This window comes from Schistocerca piceifrons, chromosome 2 (genome assembly GCF_021461385.2).
Source record: "Schistocerca piceifrons isolate TAMUIC-IGC-003096 chromosome 2, iqSchPice1.1, whole genome shotgun sequence".
NCBI classification, from domain to species: Eukaryota; Metazoa; Arthropoda; class Insecta; order Orthoptera; family Acrididae; genus Schistocerca; species Schistocerca piceifrons.
The window spans coordinates 631415690-631433528 of NC_060139.1; the positions used below are offsets into that span (position 1 = coordinate 631415690).

Here is a 17839-nt window from a genome sequence, read left to right on the forward strand (position 1 = left end):
TTATTGCCTTCAAATGTATTCAGTTCTTCATTGTTTACAAAGTGAAGGAATCTGCAAAGTAGCTCAAACCTGTCTTGTTGCATACTCTGGTAAAAAATCGGCGTGTTCAAAAACGGATGCTTACTGAAATAAGACTTTATGGATGGCTTCTGAATAATTCCCATCAACATCTGCAGTGTGAAAAACACACAAAGCTCATCTTTGTCAGCATCTACCCAGTTACGTAGCCTAGAACAAGGTTGTAGAACAGTCTGTTTTTGTATATAATCTGCAGCATAATGGTTAGTTTCACCATAATGGTTAGTTTCACACACGGTTGTTTCTACGATAGTTTCCCCGAAATACAGCTTGAACTCTTCAGCTGCAGAATTCACCTGTATCACAGGTCCACATTTACCAACAATTGGTGTTTTCAGAGAGACATAAGAGCTGTCAACTTCTTGTCATTTCCAGTCTTCTTCATTCCGTGCACGTTTCATTGGTGCACCTTGTTCGATATCATCATCACTATCCGCCGTTTCTTCTCCACTTCTTTTGGGTGTTTCTTCCAAACAGTCAAAATCACTTTCATTGTCAACATCTAGATCATTACCGCTGTCATTTATACTGTCTAAACCATTCGTCGGTTCATTGAGAATTGCCAGAATTTGCTCTGAAGTAATACTACGCGAAGTGTTTGGCTGCATCGTTTTACATTCGAGAGTGTCGCTTGGACTGTAAGATATAACACGTTATTTCTCCCGACTGCCTCACTTCATGACAAAGATCTTTGAAGCAGAGCAGCACAGATATGTCTGTAGTTAGCTGATGAAGTAGTATCAGCTGTCGTCAACAGATGGCAGAGAAATACAGTTTTACCTAAGAGACTGCAACTGGCGAGTACATGGTCGGGATGCTGCCAGTGCGGACATTCGCTTGAGGGGTTAATACAATGCTTTCCCATCATTAGCAATTCTGTGTTACAACACTTCCCGCATTTTAAGTTTCCTGTGACATTATCACAACCTTTAACATTGATTTCCACACAGGTTTCTGCAGAAAGCGCATTGTATTCCTGCTCAAAATCGGGCTTGGAACAAAGCAGAAAGCACAGACTATTTGTAAAGTTATTAATCATGTAACACAGCATTAGCCTGCTAAGCAAGACCATCATTGTTAGTGTGTTGGGTCGCGGCCCCCTGTATTACAGGTTTGCAGTGTTAGGAGGCTTGGGAAAATATGCCGAGTCACTGTCTTAATCATAATCACTATCTGATGATAGTGAGTCTAGTACCAACCTTCCTTCTGCACATTGCGTTGTTTTAGACTACTTTAATTTAATTTCACAGTTATTTACACAAATAGACACCACTTTTGAAGATGGCCATTTCTGTAATGGGCTTTCATGAATCACTGTTACTTCTGCATGAAAAATGCTAATCTGGACTAGGCACGTATTCTTAAGTTGGTATGACCTGATGTCAGACATAAATAATCCTCCTCAAATACCTCTATAACATGATGACAGTGTCTGCTCTATTTCTACCCATGCTGTCTCTGAACAGAGTGACCTCTTTGTCAGCACCAAGCTGTATATTAGTGTTTTAACCAGTATTGTGTTCAAGTTTTATTCACTGTAATTTTGTGATGATTATCAATGATAAGTCTCACATCAGACCACGAATATCTTTGTAAAGTGATTTCATGAATGACTTTTGCTTCAGTGTTTTATTTACACCATTGGACGTGATCAGAATGAAGAGGGAAAGGAAACCTGCACATTCATTTGTGTGTGTGTGTGTGTGTGTGTGTGTGTGTGTGTGTGTGTGTGTGTGTGTGTCAGTCAGCATTCAGCCACTGTCCTCGTGATTATCATTATATAAATTGAATGACAGTAAGAGTAATTCACTCATTTTGCTTGTATTTCCCGTGATTCCTGTATTTTACACTTTTCTGCCCCGCATTTTACAGTTTTTTGGGTCAGTCCTCAGGTGAATGGGCATGACTGACATAATCTTTCTAAGTTTGTGTGTTATCTGCCACTTTTAGTGTTAGATTATAACATGGGCATATCCAGTTCCAGCTATAAATAACTTGTGAACATTGAGAACCATGTTTACAAGAGTGTTGTCTTGATGCAGGACCCAGTCACCAGAATTCCACAAAACCAGATGTTTTCACGCCAAACTTCTGCACAACCTTTCCATAACTTCCAAATATAATTGTTGATTTACTGTCTGGTCTTGGGGGACAAATTCTGGATGTATGATCCCTTTGATGTCAGAAAAACAGATCAGTTCCGTCTTCACATTCAATTTCATCAGCAGAGCTTTTTTTGGATGAGGTGAGTCAGTTGACTTCCATTGAGTAGAGTGTTGTTTAATTTCTGGATCATATCCATAGCAATGGATTATTTTTGTTGAAAAAAAAGTTGGATTGTCTTAGAATGCATCCTTCATTTCATGACAGGCTTGAATGCGATTATCCCTTTGATCTCTGGTGAGAAGTTTCAGCATGAACTGTGCTGCCAATGGTCAAAATGTGTTGAATTAAGCTCCAGGACAACCTGGGTAAGTCTGAGAGTTGGTCGTATGCCCTGCATCAGTTTTCACTGATCAGATCACATATTTTGCCTATAGTGTCCTCGCTCCGAGCAGTTGAGGGACAACTGGAGTAGGGCTGATCTTCAGTGGTCATTTCTCCCTTTTTCTTAAACTAAGAAAACCACTGGTACACATGAGTTTTTGTTCTTTATAAGGTGTTTGCATCATCAGAATAGCTTCCACTGCATTCTTACAGAGTAAAAAACAAAATTTGACAGCCACACATTGCTTGTAAGAAGTAGCCATTTTTTCATGTCATTTCTGCACTGTACCCCCCAGTTACAAAACTGTCAAAAAACAGACTAGTCAGTGTTGGGTCACACTGCCTGATGGAAAGCCTCAGAAGAGGTCCTACAACAGCCCTCTGGCAGTGCAAGCTGGTACTATAGGTACATGATGTGCAGCATTAAGATCCCAGCTATTTTCGGATTGCCCTCATATTTAAAAATATTGGGTAATTGTTTCGTGACAGTCAGCTTTCTAATGCTGGTGAAAAATATTGCAAGGTGATGTATTTATTCCTTTCCCACAAGTCAGTTAGAGATTTTGCTCTTATCTTAAGCACTGAGATTCCATAACAGAAGATCTGGTTTTACTCATAGCTTAATACATCTTTGCATTTCTACTGTTCAAAATTAGAGCCACAATGTTAAAGGAAGATATAGTTTATTTTAATTTCCTTATACATAAATAATGGACATTAAAAACATCGAAGTTAATTATCTGTCCTTGACTTTCAGACAACTGAAGCTGAAGCTGCAGAAATTCAGGAGGAGCCATCAAATGAACAACCAGCTCAACCACAGCAGCAGCATCAGCAACAGCAGCAGCAGAAGGAACAAGAGCAAGCAGTACAACAGCAGCAGACATTGTTACCAGCTCCACCACAGGTCCAGCAGTCACAACCACAACAGCAGCAACAGGTGCAACAGCAGCAGCAACAGCCACAACACCACCAGCAACAGTCAGCACAGCAACAGCCAACAGGCTCACAGCAGCAGGCTGTTGCTATGGTTCTCCCTCGTGTCGAAATGCCAGCAACTGCAACATCACCTGCCCCTGGCCCTGAACAAACACCTTCTGTCTCAGCATCGAGCCAAGCTAGCAGCAGCAGCAGCAGCAGCAGCAGTAGTGCAGCTATTGCTACAGTTAGCACGTCACAGGCTGGTCACAAGCGCCAGCGTGAAGATACTGACAATGCCGCAAGTGATGATGATAAAGCATCACCCTTACAGGTTAGTAATTATCACTGAGGAAGTTCTGTTTCAATCTTTGACACTTTCTATAGTAAATTCATTAAATTTTACTTGTTTTTGAGGCCCTCCTTACACTTCTGCTTACCGATTTACACACTTTAACACTTTGACACTCTTGTATGTCCTTTTTATATCAGTATACGTGAACACTTGCAAGATTACTGGCCAGTTCCCTTGAAACAGTTGGTTTTTTCACATGGGGTAGAATATTTGTAAAACAGATTAAATAGCCACAATGTTTCATTTTGAGTAATGATTTGATGATCTGCCATAATAGTACCAGTTTCTTAAGTTCATTATGCATGTGTTACATTAGGATTCAAGCCAGTAAAAAAGTGAGGAATTTTTACTCTCTCTTAGAATACAACAGTGGAACAGTGTGCTTTGAGGAGAAGGCGGAACATGAGATCGTCACCACAAAGATGAAACTGCAGCATGTATGCACCTGGCAACAGTATCACAACAAAGGAACATAAGTGAATAGTTACCTAAATAACATTTGGTCAGCTCGCAATCCACAGTAAATAGATTTGACTACTTCGATTTGCTGTGCAGATACTGACCACACGAGCTTACAAAATGTTTGAGTAGGTTTGTGGGAAAGAAATTATACAGAGTGTAACAAAAATTTATGACACAAATTGCTGGACACATTCCTCACACATAGGCAAAGAAATTATGTTATATGAAGGTGGGTAGGGAAACACTTTGTTTCCATGTTACAGCTTATTTTCTCCAACTCGTTAATCAAGGGACACATAAGAACAAAACATTAGAATCGTGGGGACCCCACAGTCGTGGTTATGTCTGGTTACATTGTGCAATGCCAGTGTTTCGTTTTACATGTCCTGTTGCCAAGCTACGTAACAGGTAACATCAGCTGTTCCAGTACTCGGTACAGCCTTTGCAAGCACATGGATTACTCCATAGAGTTAATCAGAGATGTGACTTATGCAATGACAGTGCACAGAAATGCGGAGGTTGCAGATGCCCGTTCGATGTATGGATTAGCTGATGGCAGTGGCGCTTGTGCTCAAAGTGTGCACCAGGAGAGATGACACATTGATAAGTAGAGGTGGACTCATTGCCTGTGCCCGTATTATGGAAGGCTGCGAAACCATACACCATACACAATACTTCAGGGATACATCAGCACACCAGAGATTCACTATGATGGCAGATTGATACATGTGTCAATGCCCACAAAGGGCATATTGAACATCTCCTGTGAGAAAGAGTTGCACCTGGTATGCTGGTATGTTCTGTTCGTGTGTTTTTTCCCGTGATTAATGAGTTGGAGAAAATGAAATTTTGTAAATAAAACTGCCTTGAGTTGTAACATGGAAACAAACCTTTTCCAGATCCACGTTCATACAACATAATTTCTTCGCCTATGTGTGAGGAATGTGTCCTGCAGTTTGTGCCAAACATTTTTGTTACACCCTATATAATCAAATAGTTAAGAGATCTGTTTTTTGACATAAGAGCTGAATGGTTCTGAAAATGTGATTTATACTGTGAATGAGATCATGATAAACATTGCTTTTGAAATTGAAAGGGAAGATTGGTAGGTAACAGTGGATATAGCAGATTAGATTAAATTCAGTTTTAATTTCATAGACCCAAAAATAAGATGAGTCTTTGGATGTGGACCATGTTATGAAGTATAACATAAAAAAAAAGAAAAGAAAAAGAAAAATTAGGATATGATGCTCGCTTCCTTGAGCATTTGTCAGGAGATAGTCAAGATATGTGAATACATTACAGTAAACTGGTACTGCTAATATTGACAGAATTAATACATTGTCAAAACAAAACATAGTTATGTGCTTTTAATAAATTTATCATACACAAAATACCTAATCATGGCGGTTGTGACCAAGTGCTGCCGGAACGAAATCTAAAATATGTTTTTATTGAAGTTGGTCTAACAGTACCTTTTATGTTATTCACCTGTTGAATAGGAGGAGTTGTGTACCAAAAAGTATTTCAAACTTTGTTTGAACTATGCTTTATGTGAAACCAAGTTTGTAATGCTTCCTGGCAATTTATTGAAAATGTGCATACCTGAATATTGGACCCCTTTTTGGGCCAAGGTAAGTAATTTTGGTCTTCTTGCAGATCATTCTTATTCTTAGCATTGATACTTTGTATTCAGCTGTTGGTTGGGAAAACAGACATGTTATTTACACAGGGTGTATATGCTCCAGGACTACTGGGAAATCGGGGAAAAACCCAGAAATTTTTTTCATTGGGAGAAAACTGGGAAAAACTCTGTATTTTTTAGAACTCTGTATTTTTTAGAATTCTGGGAATTTTTCATTGTTTTAGTCTTCAGTTACATTTTTGTAATTTTGACTGGTAAGAACTGATAAACAGCAAAATGTGCCAAAGGCGTTAGGATGAAGACTATGGAAAACAAGAAACTGCTGCCAATGAGTGTGATGTCACAACTGTTTACAATAAGTTCGTTTGAGCAGTTGCCCACAGGTTCACGCCCATACGCAGTTGAGTTGCATATGGGCAGTACTTTCTCTCGCTTCTGGCTACTTGAAGTATGGCTGTTAGTTGTATCAGCAGTAGCAACAAGCAGCCAGACGCTACCCGGAAAATTTTCCTGGCATACCCAAGCTACCAGCTTTGTGCATGTGCATAGAGGTCTGGGATGTAGTGGGTAGGGGGTTAGTCTCCAAGTAAGCCATGTTTACATTTACTGATTTTGCTGTCTCCTCTTCATTTACACTTCTCGCATGAAATGAAAGCAAAGCGGATGTCTATGATTGAGTGCAATCAAGTTAATTAAAATAGATTCACATAATTACAGAAGGCTAACATATGTTACTAGTGTGTTTTTTGATTTTGTTTTATTACCATGTTTCTGGCAGTCAGTCATCTTACAGAGAAGTGAAGCTATTTTTGTCAGTTTGCTAAATAAATGTCACTTTCATTAATCTTTCCTCCGAGGCAGTCAATTTATTAGAAATAAAGTGTTAAATTCTGCAGTATTGGCTAGTTTCAATTGTTCACTGAATTTCAGTTGCACATATTCATCTTCTGGCACATATGACATTATGCCATAAAAAAGAACCAAACACGAGATAATACAGTACTGGTACTCCAAGAAAATTTGCATTCCGAAACAGCACTGAAAAGCTTTATATCAGGTTGGGGCCTACTTCATTGTGAATCTGCACATATGCACTTGCACTTTAAGCCAAATTCTAGTATGGTTTGCAAAATTCCGATGCTCTTGGAGTATCATATTTCTTTTATGACATCATGTAAGATCTCTTAATACTATATATGTACAAACATACGGGCTTCCCACATCATCGTAACTGCCCACGCGCAGTAACGCATGTTTTCTGGCGCCCTGTGGCAACAGCTGAAATGAAGCCATTTCCAACAGGTCGCGGGGAAATATGGCAGATGGTTCTTTTGTGCTTTGAAAAGCGTTAGTTTCAGAGTAAATTTCCTTTTACATAAGATGAATTATGCTATGTGTGCAAATGTGCAATGAATTTCTTGAATCATAGGGCATTTGACTCTCATTTAAAACTTAACACATTGAGGACTTGCACTTAGAAGAATTTTGAGCCCAGAAAACCAGACATAAATGTCATTATTTAAAATTTTAGTGGCACATTTGTGTGATTTTTCTTAAAGTGTAACACGCAAAAAAACGACCAATATTACATATAAAAGCTTAGCTTTTCTTGTAGCTTATTAATCTTCAAGACCAATATCTTATGTGAGAGCTTAACTTTTTGTGTAGCTACACTACATGCATTAATTTAAACCATTAACTTTTCCTGTTTGTGTTCTCACTACTTAACAGTGATGTTGCTATTGGCTGACTACGTCACGTGTCCTGTGCTTTGAATATCTGCTGTCATTGGCAGGCGGGATCACATGTCATGAGCTATGACTGGCTTACAAAAGCACATTTCAATCTCAATTTCAATGCTTCGGAAACTAATGTGCTGTTATGAATCCATACTTTCGTATTACGAATACAAAAATATGCCCTGCATCATTATATGAAAATATGCAGCATAAATGTTGCTGCAGATCAGAGATCTTTCCAAAACTCCCCTCTGGGAAAGACGGGCAGGTGAATTGGCAGAGGGCGGCAAACCAGGAGGGTGGGAGATGAGAATGGGGAGGAGATGATAGGATTTAGGCAGTGGGAACTATTGGGTGGAAGGGCGTGGGGACAGTTTGTTACCACAGATAGAGGCCTGGATAATTACGAGAGTGTAGAATTTATTGTACAACTCCCATCTGTGCAGTTCAGAAAAGCTGGTTGTGGAGGGAAGGATCTGTTTGGTTTGGGTAGTGAAGCAGCCATTGAAATCAAGCTTGTTATGCTCATCTCCATGTTGTTCCACAGGGTGGTCTACTTTGCTCATGGCCACAGTTTGGCAGTGGCCATTCATTCTGGTGTACAGCTGGTTGGTAGTCATACCAATGTAAAAAGCAGAGCTGGTAAATGACATGGCTGCTTTAACAGGTGGCCAGATCCCTGATGAGGAGGGATAAACCCATAACAGGACTGGAATAAGAATTGCTGGGTGGGTGGATTGGGCAGATCTTGCATCACAGGGATGTGATCATTGTGGATTGGGAGTGGAATAGGGATGGACTAGGATGTTGGGGAGGTTGGGTGGGCAATGGAACACCACTTTAGGAATGGTGGGAAAGATCTCAAGTAGGATGTCAGTCATTTCAGTTCATGATGATAGGTAATCAAAGCCCTGGTGAAGTATGTGGTTCAGTTTTTCCAGTCCTAGGTGGTACTGGGTGATGAAGGGGACACTCCTTTGTGGCTGGTTCTTGGGTTGGTGGGAGGATTAGAGGTGAGAGTGGAAATGGCACTAGAGATCAGTTTGCAGACTAGGTCTGGAGGATAGTGCCTGTCTGTGAAGGCCTTGGTGAGACCCTCAGCTTACTGAACAAGATAGTTCTTGTCACTGCAGATATGCTGTTCCCAGGTGGCTAGGTGAAATCGAATGGACTTTTTGTTGTGAAACAGCTGTCAAAATACAGGTACTGTTGGAGGTTGGTGGGTTTAATGTGTACAGAGGTGTGGGTGGAGCCATCAGAGAGGTGGTCTAGGTTGAGGAGGACCAGGTGCAGTGGATGGGAGAGAATGTGTTAATGTTGTGAAGGAATGAAGATAAGATGTCTTGGGCCTGAGTCCAGATCATGAAGATATCATCAGTGAACCTGAACCAGACTAAGGATTTGGCATTTTGGGAGGCTAGAAAGGTCTCCTCCAGATGGCCTACAAACCGGTTGGCATAGGGGGGAGCCATGTGGGTGCATACGGCTGTGCTGTGGATTTGTTCCTAAACTTTCCTGTAAAAGGAGAAGTATTCATTGGTTAGGATAAAGTTAATAAGGTATATGGGGAATGAGGTTGTGGGTTTGGAGTCTGAAGAACATTGGGAAAGACAATGTTCAATACCGGTAAGACCATGGGCATGATAGATGTTGGTGTATAGGGAGGTGGTGCCAAGAGTGACGAGTAGGGATCTATGAAGCAAAGCGGTGGGATGATGGAGAGTCAGTGAAGGAATTGATTGGTATCTTTGGTGTGGGAGGCTAGATTATGGACAATTGGTTGTAGGTGTTGGTCAATGAGGACTGGAATTCTTTCAATGGGGGCACAATGATCAGCCACAATGGGGCATCCAGCATTGTTGGGTTTGTGGATTTTGGGGAGCATGTAGAAGGTTGGTATGTGAGGGTGTCGGGTGTCATAGGGGTGAGGAGGGAAATGAATTCGGGGGGAGTTTCTGGGAGGGACCCAAATTTTTAAGCAGCGACTGTAGGTTGTGTTGGACTTCTGGGATGGGATCACTCTGACAGAGTTTGTTGGTGGAGGAATCAGATAATAGGCGGAGGCCTTCTGCCAGTTAGTCATTACAGTTCATAACAAAGTGGTGGAACGTTTGTCTCCAGGTAGGATGATTAGGTCAAGAATTATAATTGAGGTTGTGTGTGGCTATTCTTTCTCCTGCTGAAAGGTTGGTTTTCCGAGGAATGGGCATGGGGAAGGGTGGTGAGGCTAAGTTGGAGGTATGGAAGTCTTGGTAGGTGACCACTGGGTGGTTAGTTGGGGAGGTGGGCAGCTCACGGTTGGATGGTGGTATGAACTGGGGGAGGCAGGGTTAAGTGTTGGAATTAGGTTGGTTTTGATGGGAGGGATTGGTGGCAGAGAAGTGCTTCCATTAGAGGTCAGTTAGGCAGGGATTAGGGGCTATGAGAAATGGACGATGAGGAACTCCGTGGTTAGCTTAAGAGTTGGATAGTGGTGCCGTGAGGCAGCAGTAGGATGTTAGGAGGTTGGATAACTTACGGAGGTGACACCTGGAATTGCTCCTCCAGGTGCTGGAGAGCAAGGGTCTCAATTTCAGAGATGTGATATATGGAGCAGGGACTGCATAGTAGTAGTAGTAGTAGTAGTAGTAGTAGTAGTATCTTGCAGAGGGAGCAGACGTGATTCTGGGATGCCTATGCCATGGAGATGTGTTTCTGCAGTACCAGGTTTGTGAGGACCAGGGACTGGCAGAATATGAAAAGGTGAAGGCCATTGTGAAAGGAGGGGAACATATTCAGTTTGGGAACATATTCAAAGATGTGGAATACAGTTTCTATTCTCATTTGAATCCCAAATATATCAATTTATTACCAGAATGTGATTTATCTTAGCTGCCATCTTTTATATCCTCTTTTTATTCTTTCAGTGACTCATTTGTATGACTTTACTGTTGTTTTAAATTTTCTTGGTGTGTCATTTTTGTTATAGTATTTTTCTTTAATTTTCTCCAGGCAAAACGTACAAGAACTGTTGACTCAGCCTCCCAGGACATGTTCCAACAAGTGACATCTGATTCTGGTCTTGAGGTAGAGTACCAGGTTCCCACATCTTCACAGCATGACCATGAAGATGACACTGCAATTTCAGGGGGAGATGTAGAAGACGAAGAAGGAATGGCTGATGAAGGGGTTAGTTTTGTGTCGTTAAACATTGAGCTGTAAAAACTCTCTTACGCTATTCACTTTCAGTCAAGTAATAGTAATAGCAGTTCTTAATTAGGAGAATGGGATTTAACTTGACCTGATGGTGTAACTTTTTCATGAGACTACTTTGATAACTGGTGAAGCTCTTCTGATGTAAGTTATTTCGGGGTTTATTGGTCATATCAGATTAATAGTTAAATTTTTTTACTGGATGCTAGCTCTGTCTTTGTGTGTAACACTGTAACAGACTCAACAATTTATTAGCTGTTATTTGCCTAACAATGTAAGCCTTGTACAGAGAAATGAATTGTGTTGGTGAAGATGTTGCACTGCCAACATGATCATACCGTATATATTACTCCTCTCAGTTGTAATATTTGCTTGAGAATGGATTCTGTTGCGTGATGAAACACTCTTGTAAGTTTGTTAGACATTTGGTGATAAGAACTATTTGTTCACAATGAGGCATGATGTTGTGTACTCCTAATTTGTAAATTCATTGCTCAGTGCTAATGACAGTATTTAAGCATAATATAAGGTCCATTACATGATGAACTCAGCCATTGAATTCCCATATTGCATGGAGCCTTCAGTTCCATGAACATACCTGTACTTTAATTGAAGTAAATGCCATAAGAAAATAAATGTGTAGCTTGTGTTCTGCACAACTCCCAATACAAAGGGTTGCATCAAGACAGTACGAAGCTTTTTTGTGAGCAAGGTGTTAACAGCATCTTGTGAAATCTTACTGTGACACGTGTGCACATTGGAGGGTGTGAATACCATTTATATGAATTCTCCAATCAGTGCTAATAACACCTATATTGAGCACTTTATGCAAATAAATGATGCATAACTGGGAAGAGTTGTTAGTGATTCAGTGAAATCTACAAATGACTTATTGACATGTGGAAATTGAGCATTTCTTTGCAGCTTTACAGGTGCTGCAAGTTTCGGTCCTTCATTCTGAGTTAGCAAACACAGAGGTATGAGAGTTGCCTTTTAAGTCTTTACAGAATCCGTGAAAGAATATGATTTTTTAGTATAAATCATTTTATTGTTTTTCGAAATTATTTTGTTTACATATAAATTTATACACTTCAGTTTTAGAACAAATCCTGGAAATTTTTTCCACTCTGATGTTGGTACATGAAAACATTGTTGTGGAAGGATTCAACTTGAGATGATGAAAATTGCTGTCTACACATTTTTTGTTTGCTGTAAAGAACAAAAAAGTTTTTAGGGAATAAATCATATGAATTTGGGCACTGAGGCATTAATTAGATACTTTTCTTTTATCAAATAATCAATTGTATGAAGCAAAGGAAATGACTGGTGGTGGTACAGGGTAGCTTCCACCATGCTCCATACAATGGCTTGTGGTATGTAGATGTAGATATAGAAAGTTTTCAGTTGTTTTTTCTTATCTCAGTGATGGGTTGCAGAAGCAATATAGACGTATACCATTTGGATTAATGGTATGTTGTCATTTTAATGCTCTTAGGTATTGGTTGCTACACATACAATCCAACCAAGACAATGAACCACCATTTTCTCAGAAGTGTGTTATGAACAAGCCACCTATAGTTAGTTCCCAATTTGGATTAATGTGATACCTTGGCAATGGTTGATTTGCGGATCCATGTTTGTTGGAGCTTTTTAACTGCTTTTGGCATGTACTTTCCATGTGTGAATTATTGATCATCACTTCTGAAATAGGGTGTGTGTGTGTGTGTGTGTGTGTGTGTGTGTGTGTGTGTGAGAGAGAGAGAGAGAGAGAGAGAGAGAGAGAGAGAGAGAGAGAGATATTTTGGTTCACCTTCAAGGAATTTGTCTGAGCATTTTTTGCTGAAAGTGATTAATTACCAAATATTGGATGAAGCAAGCAATTTGAGACATTGTTGTAAAGTTAGGCCTTTATGAAAACTGTAAACATATCAGCTGACAAAAACGTGCGCTGCTACATCTTGAAATGCGCACTGTAAGCAAACTACTTAACTATTTTCTGAGCTATAAATACATTAACAACAACGGATGATAAATTTTAAAACAGTTTTAGTGTTGCTTCTGAATAGTGTATATAATTGTTGCTTGTAGAAACACACATGTGATTTTTGCCTAAATTATTTGCTAAATTTGTACATTTTTAGTTAAATCAGTTTTTAATTTAATTGCAATAATTCTTTGAACAACTAGTCATGATATAGTGCGGCTTTTTCTCAAAATTATCATTTGTAGCTGTAATTTTTTTGTGTTGTTAAAATCAAATGAACAGTTCACTAAAATAAGCTGGTACAATTTCAAAAGCTAATTAGCAGTTTTCCCTATTGTTTGAAACTTTGCATTCATTTACACTTCACAAAGATATACTGTCAACAGATCCATACAGAAGTGATTCTGTGGCTGACGTAGTGTTATTGTAATAAAACTGAAGCTGGAATGGCGTGTGCACATGGCCAGGTATTGAGGTGATGCACAGTGGCACGAGATGTTATGTAATTCTTCATAACAATAAACTGCTTGCTATGAGCTTGACGTCTCAACTGTTCACATTAGATTCGTTTGACCAGTTGCCAGCGGGCTCATGCGCATGCGCAGCTGACTCTCGTATGAGCAGTACCTTCTCCCACTTCCCGCTACATGAAGTGTGGCTGTTAGCTGTATCGGCAGTAGCAGCAAGCAGCCGGATGCAAACGAGAAAAATTTTTCTCGCGCGCCCTAGCTGCCAGATTCACACATGTGCAGAGTTGTGCGAGTTTTAGTGGTGAAGTGGTTAGTCTCCACGTGACCCGTGTTTGCGTTAAGTGATTTCGCTGCTTCTCTTTGTTTACAGCTCCCGACAAAACGGATTTCTGTGGCCAGGAACTATCAAATGAATTAAAATACATTCACATAATTTCTGAGGGCAAAAGTATATTATTAGTTTCAGTTTTCTGATTTTATTGAATTTCTAAGTTATTAGCAGTTATTAGCATTAATCGCCTTGCAGAACAGTGAAGTTATTTTTGCTAGTTTGTAAAGAAATTTTGCTATATTAAGGCAATCATTTTATTTGAAACAAAGTGTTTCATTCTACAGTATTGGTTAGTTCCAACTGTTCACTGAATTCAAAGTGCATGTTATCATCTTCTGCCACGTATGGCATTATGCCATAATAAAGAACAAAAAATGAGATCTTACTGTACTGGTACTCCAAGAAAATTTATGTCCCAAAAACCACACTGAAAAGCTAATATCAGATGGGACCTGCTTTATTGTGAATCGGGGAAAAAACCAATGTGCACTTCAAGCTGAATTATGCATTTTAGTATGGTTTACGTAATTCTGATGCTCTTGGGAGTATCCTCTGATGCCCAGTTTCTTTTATGGTGTAATGTAAGCTCTCTTAGTGCTTTATACGTAGGAACATGCGGACTTCCTACACCACTGCAGCTGCGCGCGCGGAATAATGCTTATTTTCTGGCAATTGCTAAATCAGACCTATTTCTAACAGTCTCCGGATAGTATTGCGATTGGTGGTTCGAAAAGCGTTACTTTCAAAATAAGTTTCTTTTTTCGCAAGATGAATTATGTTACGTGTGAGAAAGTAGGATGAATTTCTAAATCACAGAGCGTTTAAAACTGAAAACTTTGAGGACCAGGCACTTAAAAGAATTTCGAGCCCAGAAGACCGGACATTTATGTCATAATTTTAAATTTACTGGCACATTTGTGTTATGTATCTTAAAGTATTACACACGCAAAAAAAGGTCAATGTTACATGTGAAGGCTTAGCTTCTGTTGTAGCTTGTTAATCTGAGAGACCAATATTATATGTGGAAGCTTAGCATTTATTTTAGCTATACTGTGTATATTAATGTAAACCATTAACTTTTCTTCTTCAAGTGTTCGCGCTACGTAACCAGTAATCTTGCTATTGGTTGACTATAACACTGTTCTATGTTCTGAATATCTGCTGTCATTGGCTGGCAAGATCACATGGCGTGAGATATGATTGGATTATAAAAGGATGTTGCAATCTCGGTTTCAATGCTCCAGAAACTAACGCATTGTGTTTGGTGTAATTCGAATTTATACTTTCATAATACGAAAATATACACCGTATATGTTGCTGCAAATCAAAGGTCTTTCCGAAACTTCTCTCCTTTTTTTTCATTAAAAGTCTTTCCAAAATCTCTCTCCCCCCTGTCTTTTCTTTTTTTCTCCGGGAAGCTCTACACGAGTGTATAAAACATTAACCATTCAAAGGATTGATAAGTTTTACAGTTCTGAGGGAAAATTTACGGAAAACTGACTGTCACTTAGCACGGAAAAAGTGTATTTTTGCCTGGGAAAAATCATATTTTTTAATCGGGATATCCAGGAAAAATCCAGGAATTTTTTCCTTGTCTCTGTACTCTACTTGAATTCAGAAAAAAATTATTGTATTAATGTGATTTAATTGTTTTGTGCAACCATATTTGATACTTTGATATTCAATAGTAACAGTAAAAGCGTTACAATATAGGTTTGATATAGTGACACAGTACAGGGCAGTAATACAATATAGTTACAGAGACAGGTGACTGTATGAAAGAGCTGCATTTTTGTAAGATATTTGTATGGAGTTCATATTTACCACTGCATCACCTTGTACTCTTACAAACATCATCCATTTGTTTAAGAACATCATATAATTTCATTGTCTGCATTCATCTCGAAAGTGATTTCTTTCTTCCTACACAAATCTTCCTTCTCTGATGCCATACCAGTTCCAGGTGTCATGAAGAATAGGTTTATGTGATATAGTTCCTTCAAAAAGGATGCATTAAAGTTAATTATCAATCTTTGTACTGTTGGTGATAGTGTCCCATTCACACTGGCATCAGTGTAAAAAGGATGCTGCTCTAATATACCTTCTTCTCATGTAATATCTATCATGATCTCATTAAATAAACCAGTAAAAAATGTTTCGTTTAAGAGATTTGTATAATTGTAATTAAGTGTCATACAGATGACTGTCACATTTAGTTAAATGTTTGTGTCATTGTGTCTAGTGACTTATCTCTCTCAAAAAGTATTGCAGGTGTGCTGCGGTGTTAGAAGAGTGAACTATCTTCCCATAGCTACTTGTAATCCCCCTCGTCTTTCAGCACTTCAAGTTGCTAACACACAGTCCAGTGTTGTAATCCCTTCAGATCCACACCCTGCCCCTAATTCCACTCTCATTGCCACTGGCAGCTACTGTTCACTGTGCAGTTTGCATGAATTTAGCTTCCACATTTGTTATCCTTTCATGTCTGCTTTTGATATCAATTTCATTTAATCATTTGTATATCGTATTCTGTATTCCCTGACATGTCGAGACCTTTCAAAGGTTTGAGAAGAGTCAAGATATGCATTAAGCACAAGAAATGGCTGTCATTAATATACTGTTTTTCTACTTTGAAAGGCTATTAATGAAGAAAATAAAATGAAAAAATCTTTATTTGCTAAAATGTACTTCTTTTCCAGTTTATATATAAAGTGACCATTGTTTTCATGAGTTATCAAGGGAAGAATTTTGCTCAGCCATTTTCTGTCAGTCTGTATGGCTATATAATTGTATAGCACACTCTTAATGGTTGTCAAGAAATCAGCAGTTCCTTTCTTTCATCATACACAGCATTCATTCTACATCTACATTTCATTATTACCAGCAGATTTCTTTCAATTGGGAAATTCTATTTTTGCTTATCATTGTTGCACTGTTTGTCTCATTGTCATATATTAGAACTGACTGGAACCCTGTTAACCACAGAACACAGTACAATAAATGTCATTTAATATTCTTACAGTAATTAACCTATGTTGACTTGTATAATGTAAATTCAGTTATATAATTATAATTTTTTGTGTTACAACCATAACAGGGTTTACTTAACTAAGGCATTAAAATTTTTTTCTCCATCACACTGCATCAAATTAGGAAATTAGTAATACTAACACAGATGAGAAATTAGATCAAAATGAAAGACCAATTTCTTCCTATGGTAAGTCATACAACTCATCCCATTTGACTGTAAATGTAATTTTAGTTTCACTAACATGCTTCTACCACACATCTAACTAAATGTGTGCTTAAATATCAACTGAAATCAAACAATATTATCAAAGACAGCCACTCACTCACAGGTGATGAATGTGTGGCACTTAAACATGCAACAGTTCAGAGACTTGTCTAGCTTTGAATTTGGTGATTGTTTGTAGGTCTAAGTACGCTCTCTCAAGCAGTTTGAAAAAATATACTCTCAAGTGAAAACAGCTTGAAACACATTTTATTTGACTTTATAACATCGGTATTAGAATTGAGCAGCCTATTGAGTCAACTCAACTTTGTTGTTATATTAAAAAAGGGCGGATAAACTGGCAACATAAATACATGTATGACATAGTGAAAAACCTACATACTGTTTGCATAAATCTTATAGGGTCTGTTTTTATGCAGGAAATAGAGGAACCAGATGATGGTCCTGAATTTGATGAGGAAGCTGACAATGGTGTCGGCTTCATTATGGAGGGCTATGAAAGAGATGATCCGGTAAGAATATGAAAGGTGCTCAACACACTATTTGTCTGATAGCTCGTGATCATGCATCTTTTTCTTAATTTGTTATTTCAATATCTGTAAAGGTAAGTGAGACTAACAAAGCTACAAATATAGTTTTTAATTTTTCTTGTTTGCAGGAGCTGTCTGGCTATGATGATGGTAATGAAGGTCCTGATATAGATGCTGAGAATCAACAGGACGAGGATAACAATGAAGTAGATGTTATGGGTATGTTCCATTTCATGACTTGAATACACTATGTAACATAAATCTACATCTGCATCTACGTACATACTCTGCAAGTCACCGTATGGTGGGTGCAGAGGGCACCCTGTTCCCCTACTAATCATTTTCTTTTCTGTTCCACTTGAATACAGAATGAGGAAAAAACAGCCTTCCAAATG

General features: G+C 38.8%; 1 protein-coding gene across 2 annotated transcripts in view; it reads left to right on the forward strand.

Annotated features, from left to right (window-relative positions):
- Positions 1 to 17839, forward strand: part of LOC124777687 (nucleoprotein TPR-like) — a 291125-nt gene that overhangs the window by 203213 nt on the left and 70073 nt on the right. For both annotated transcript variants that reach the window (XM_047253163.1, XM_047253164.1), the window contains exons 27-30: positions 3323 to 3817; positions 10676 to 10852; positions 17334 to 17426; positions 17573 to 17663. In XM_047253163.1, coding sequence (XP_047109119.1) covers positions 3323 to 3817; positions 10676 to 10852; positions 17334 to 17426; positions 17573 to 17663 — 856 coding nt within the window. The remainder of the gene's footprint in view (positions 1 to 3322; positions 3818 to 10675; positions 10853 to 17333; positions 17427 to 17572; positions 17664 to 17839) is intronic.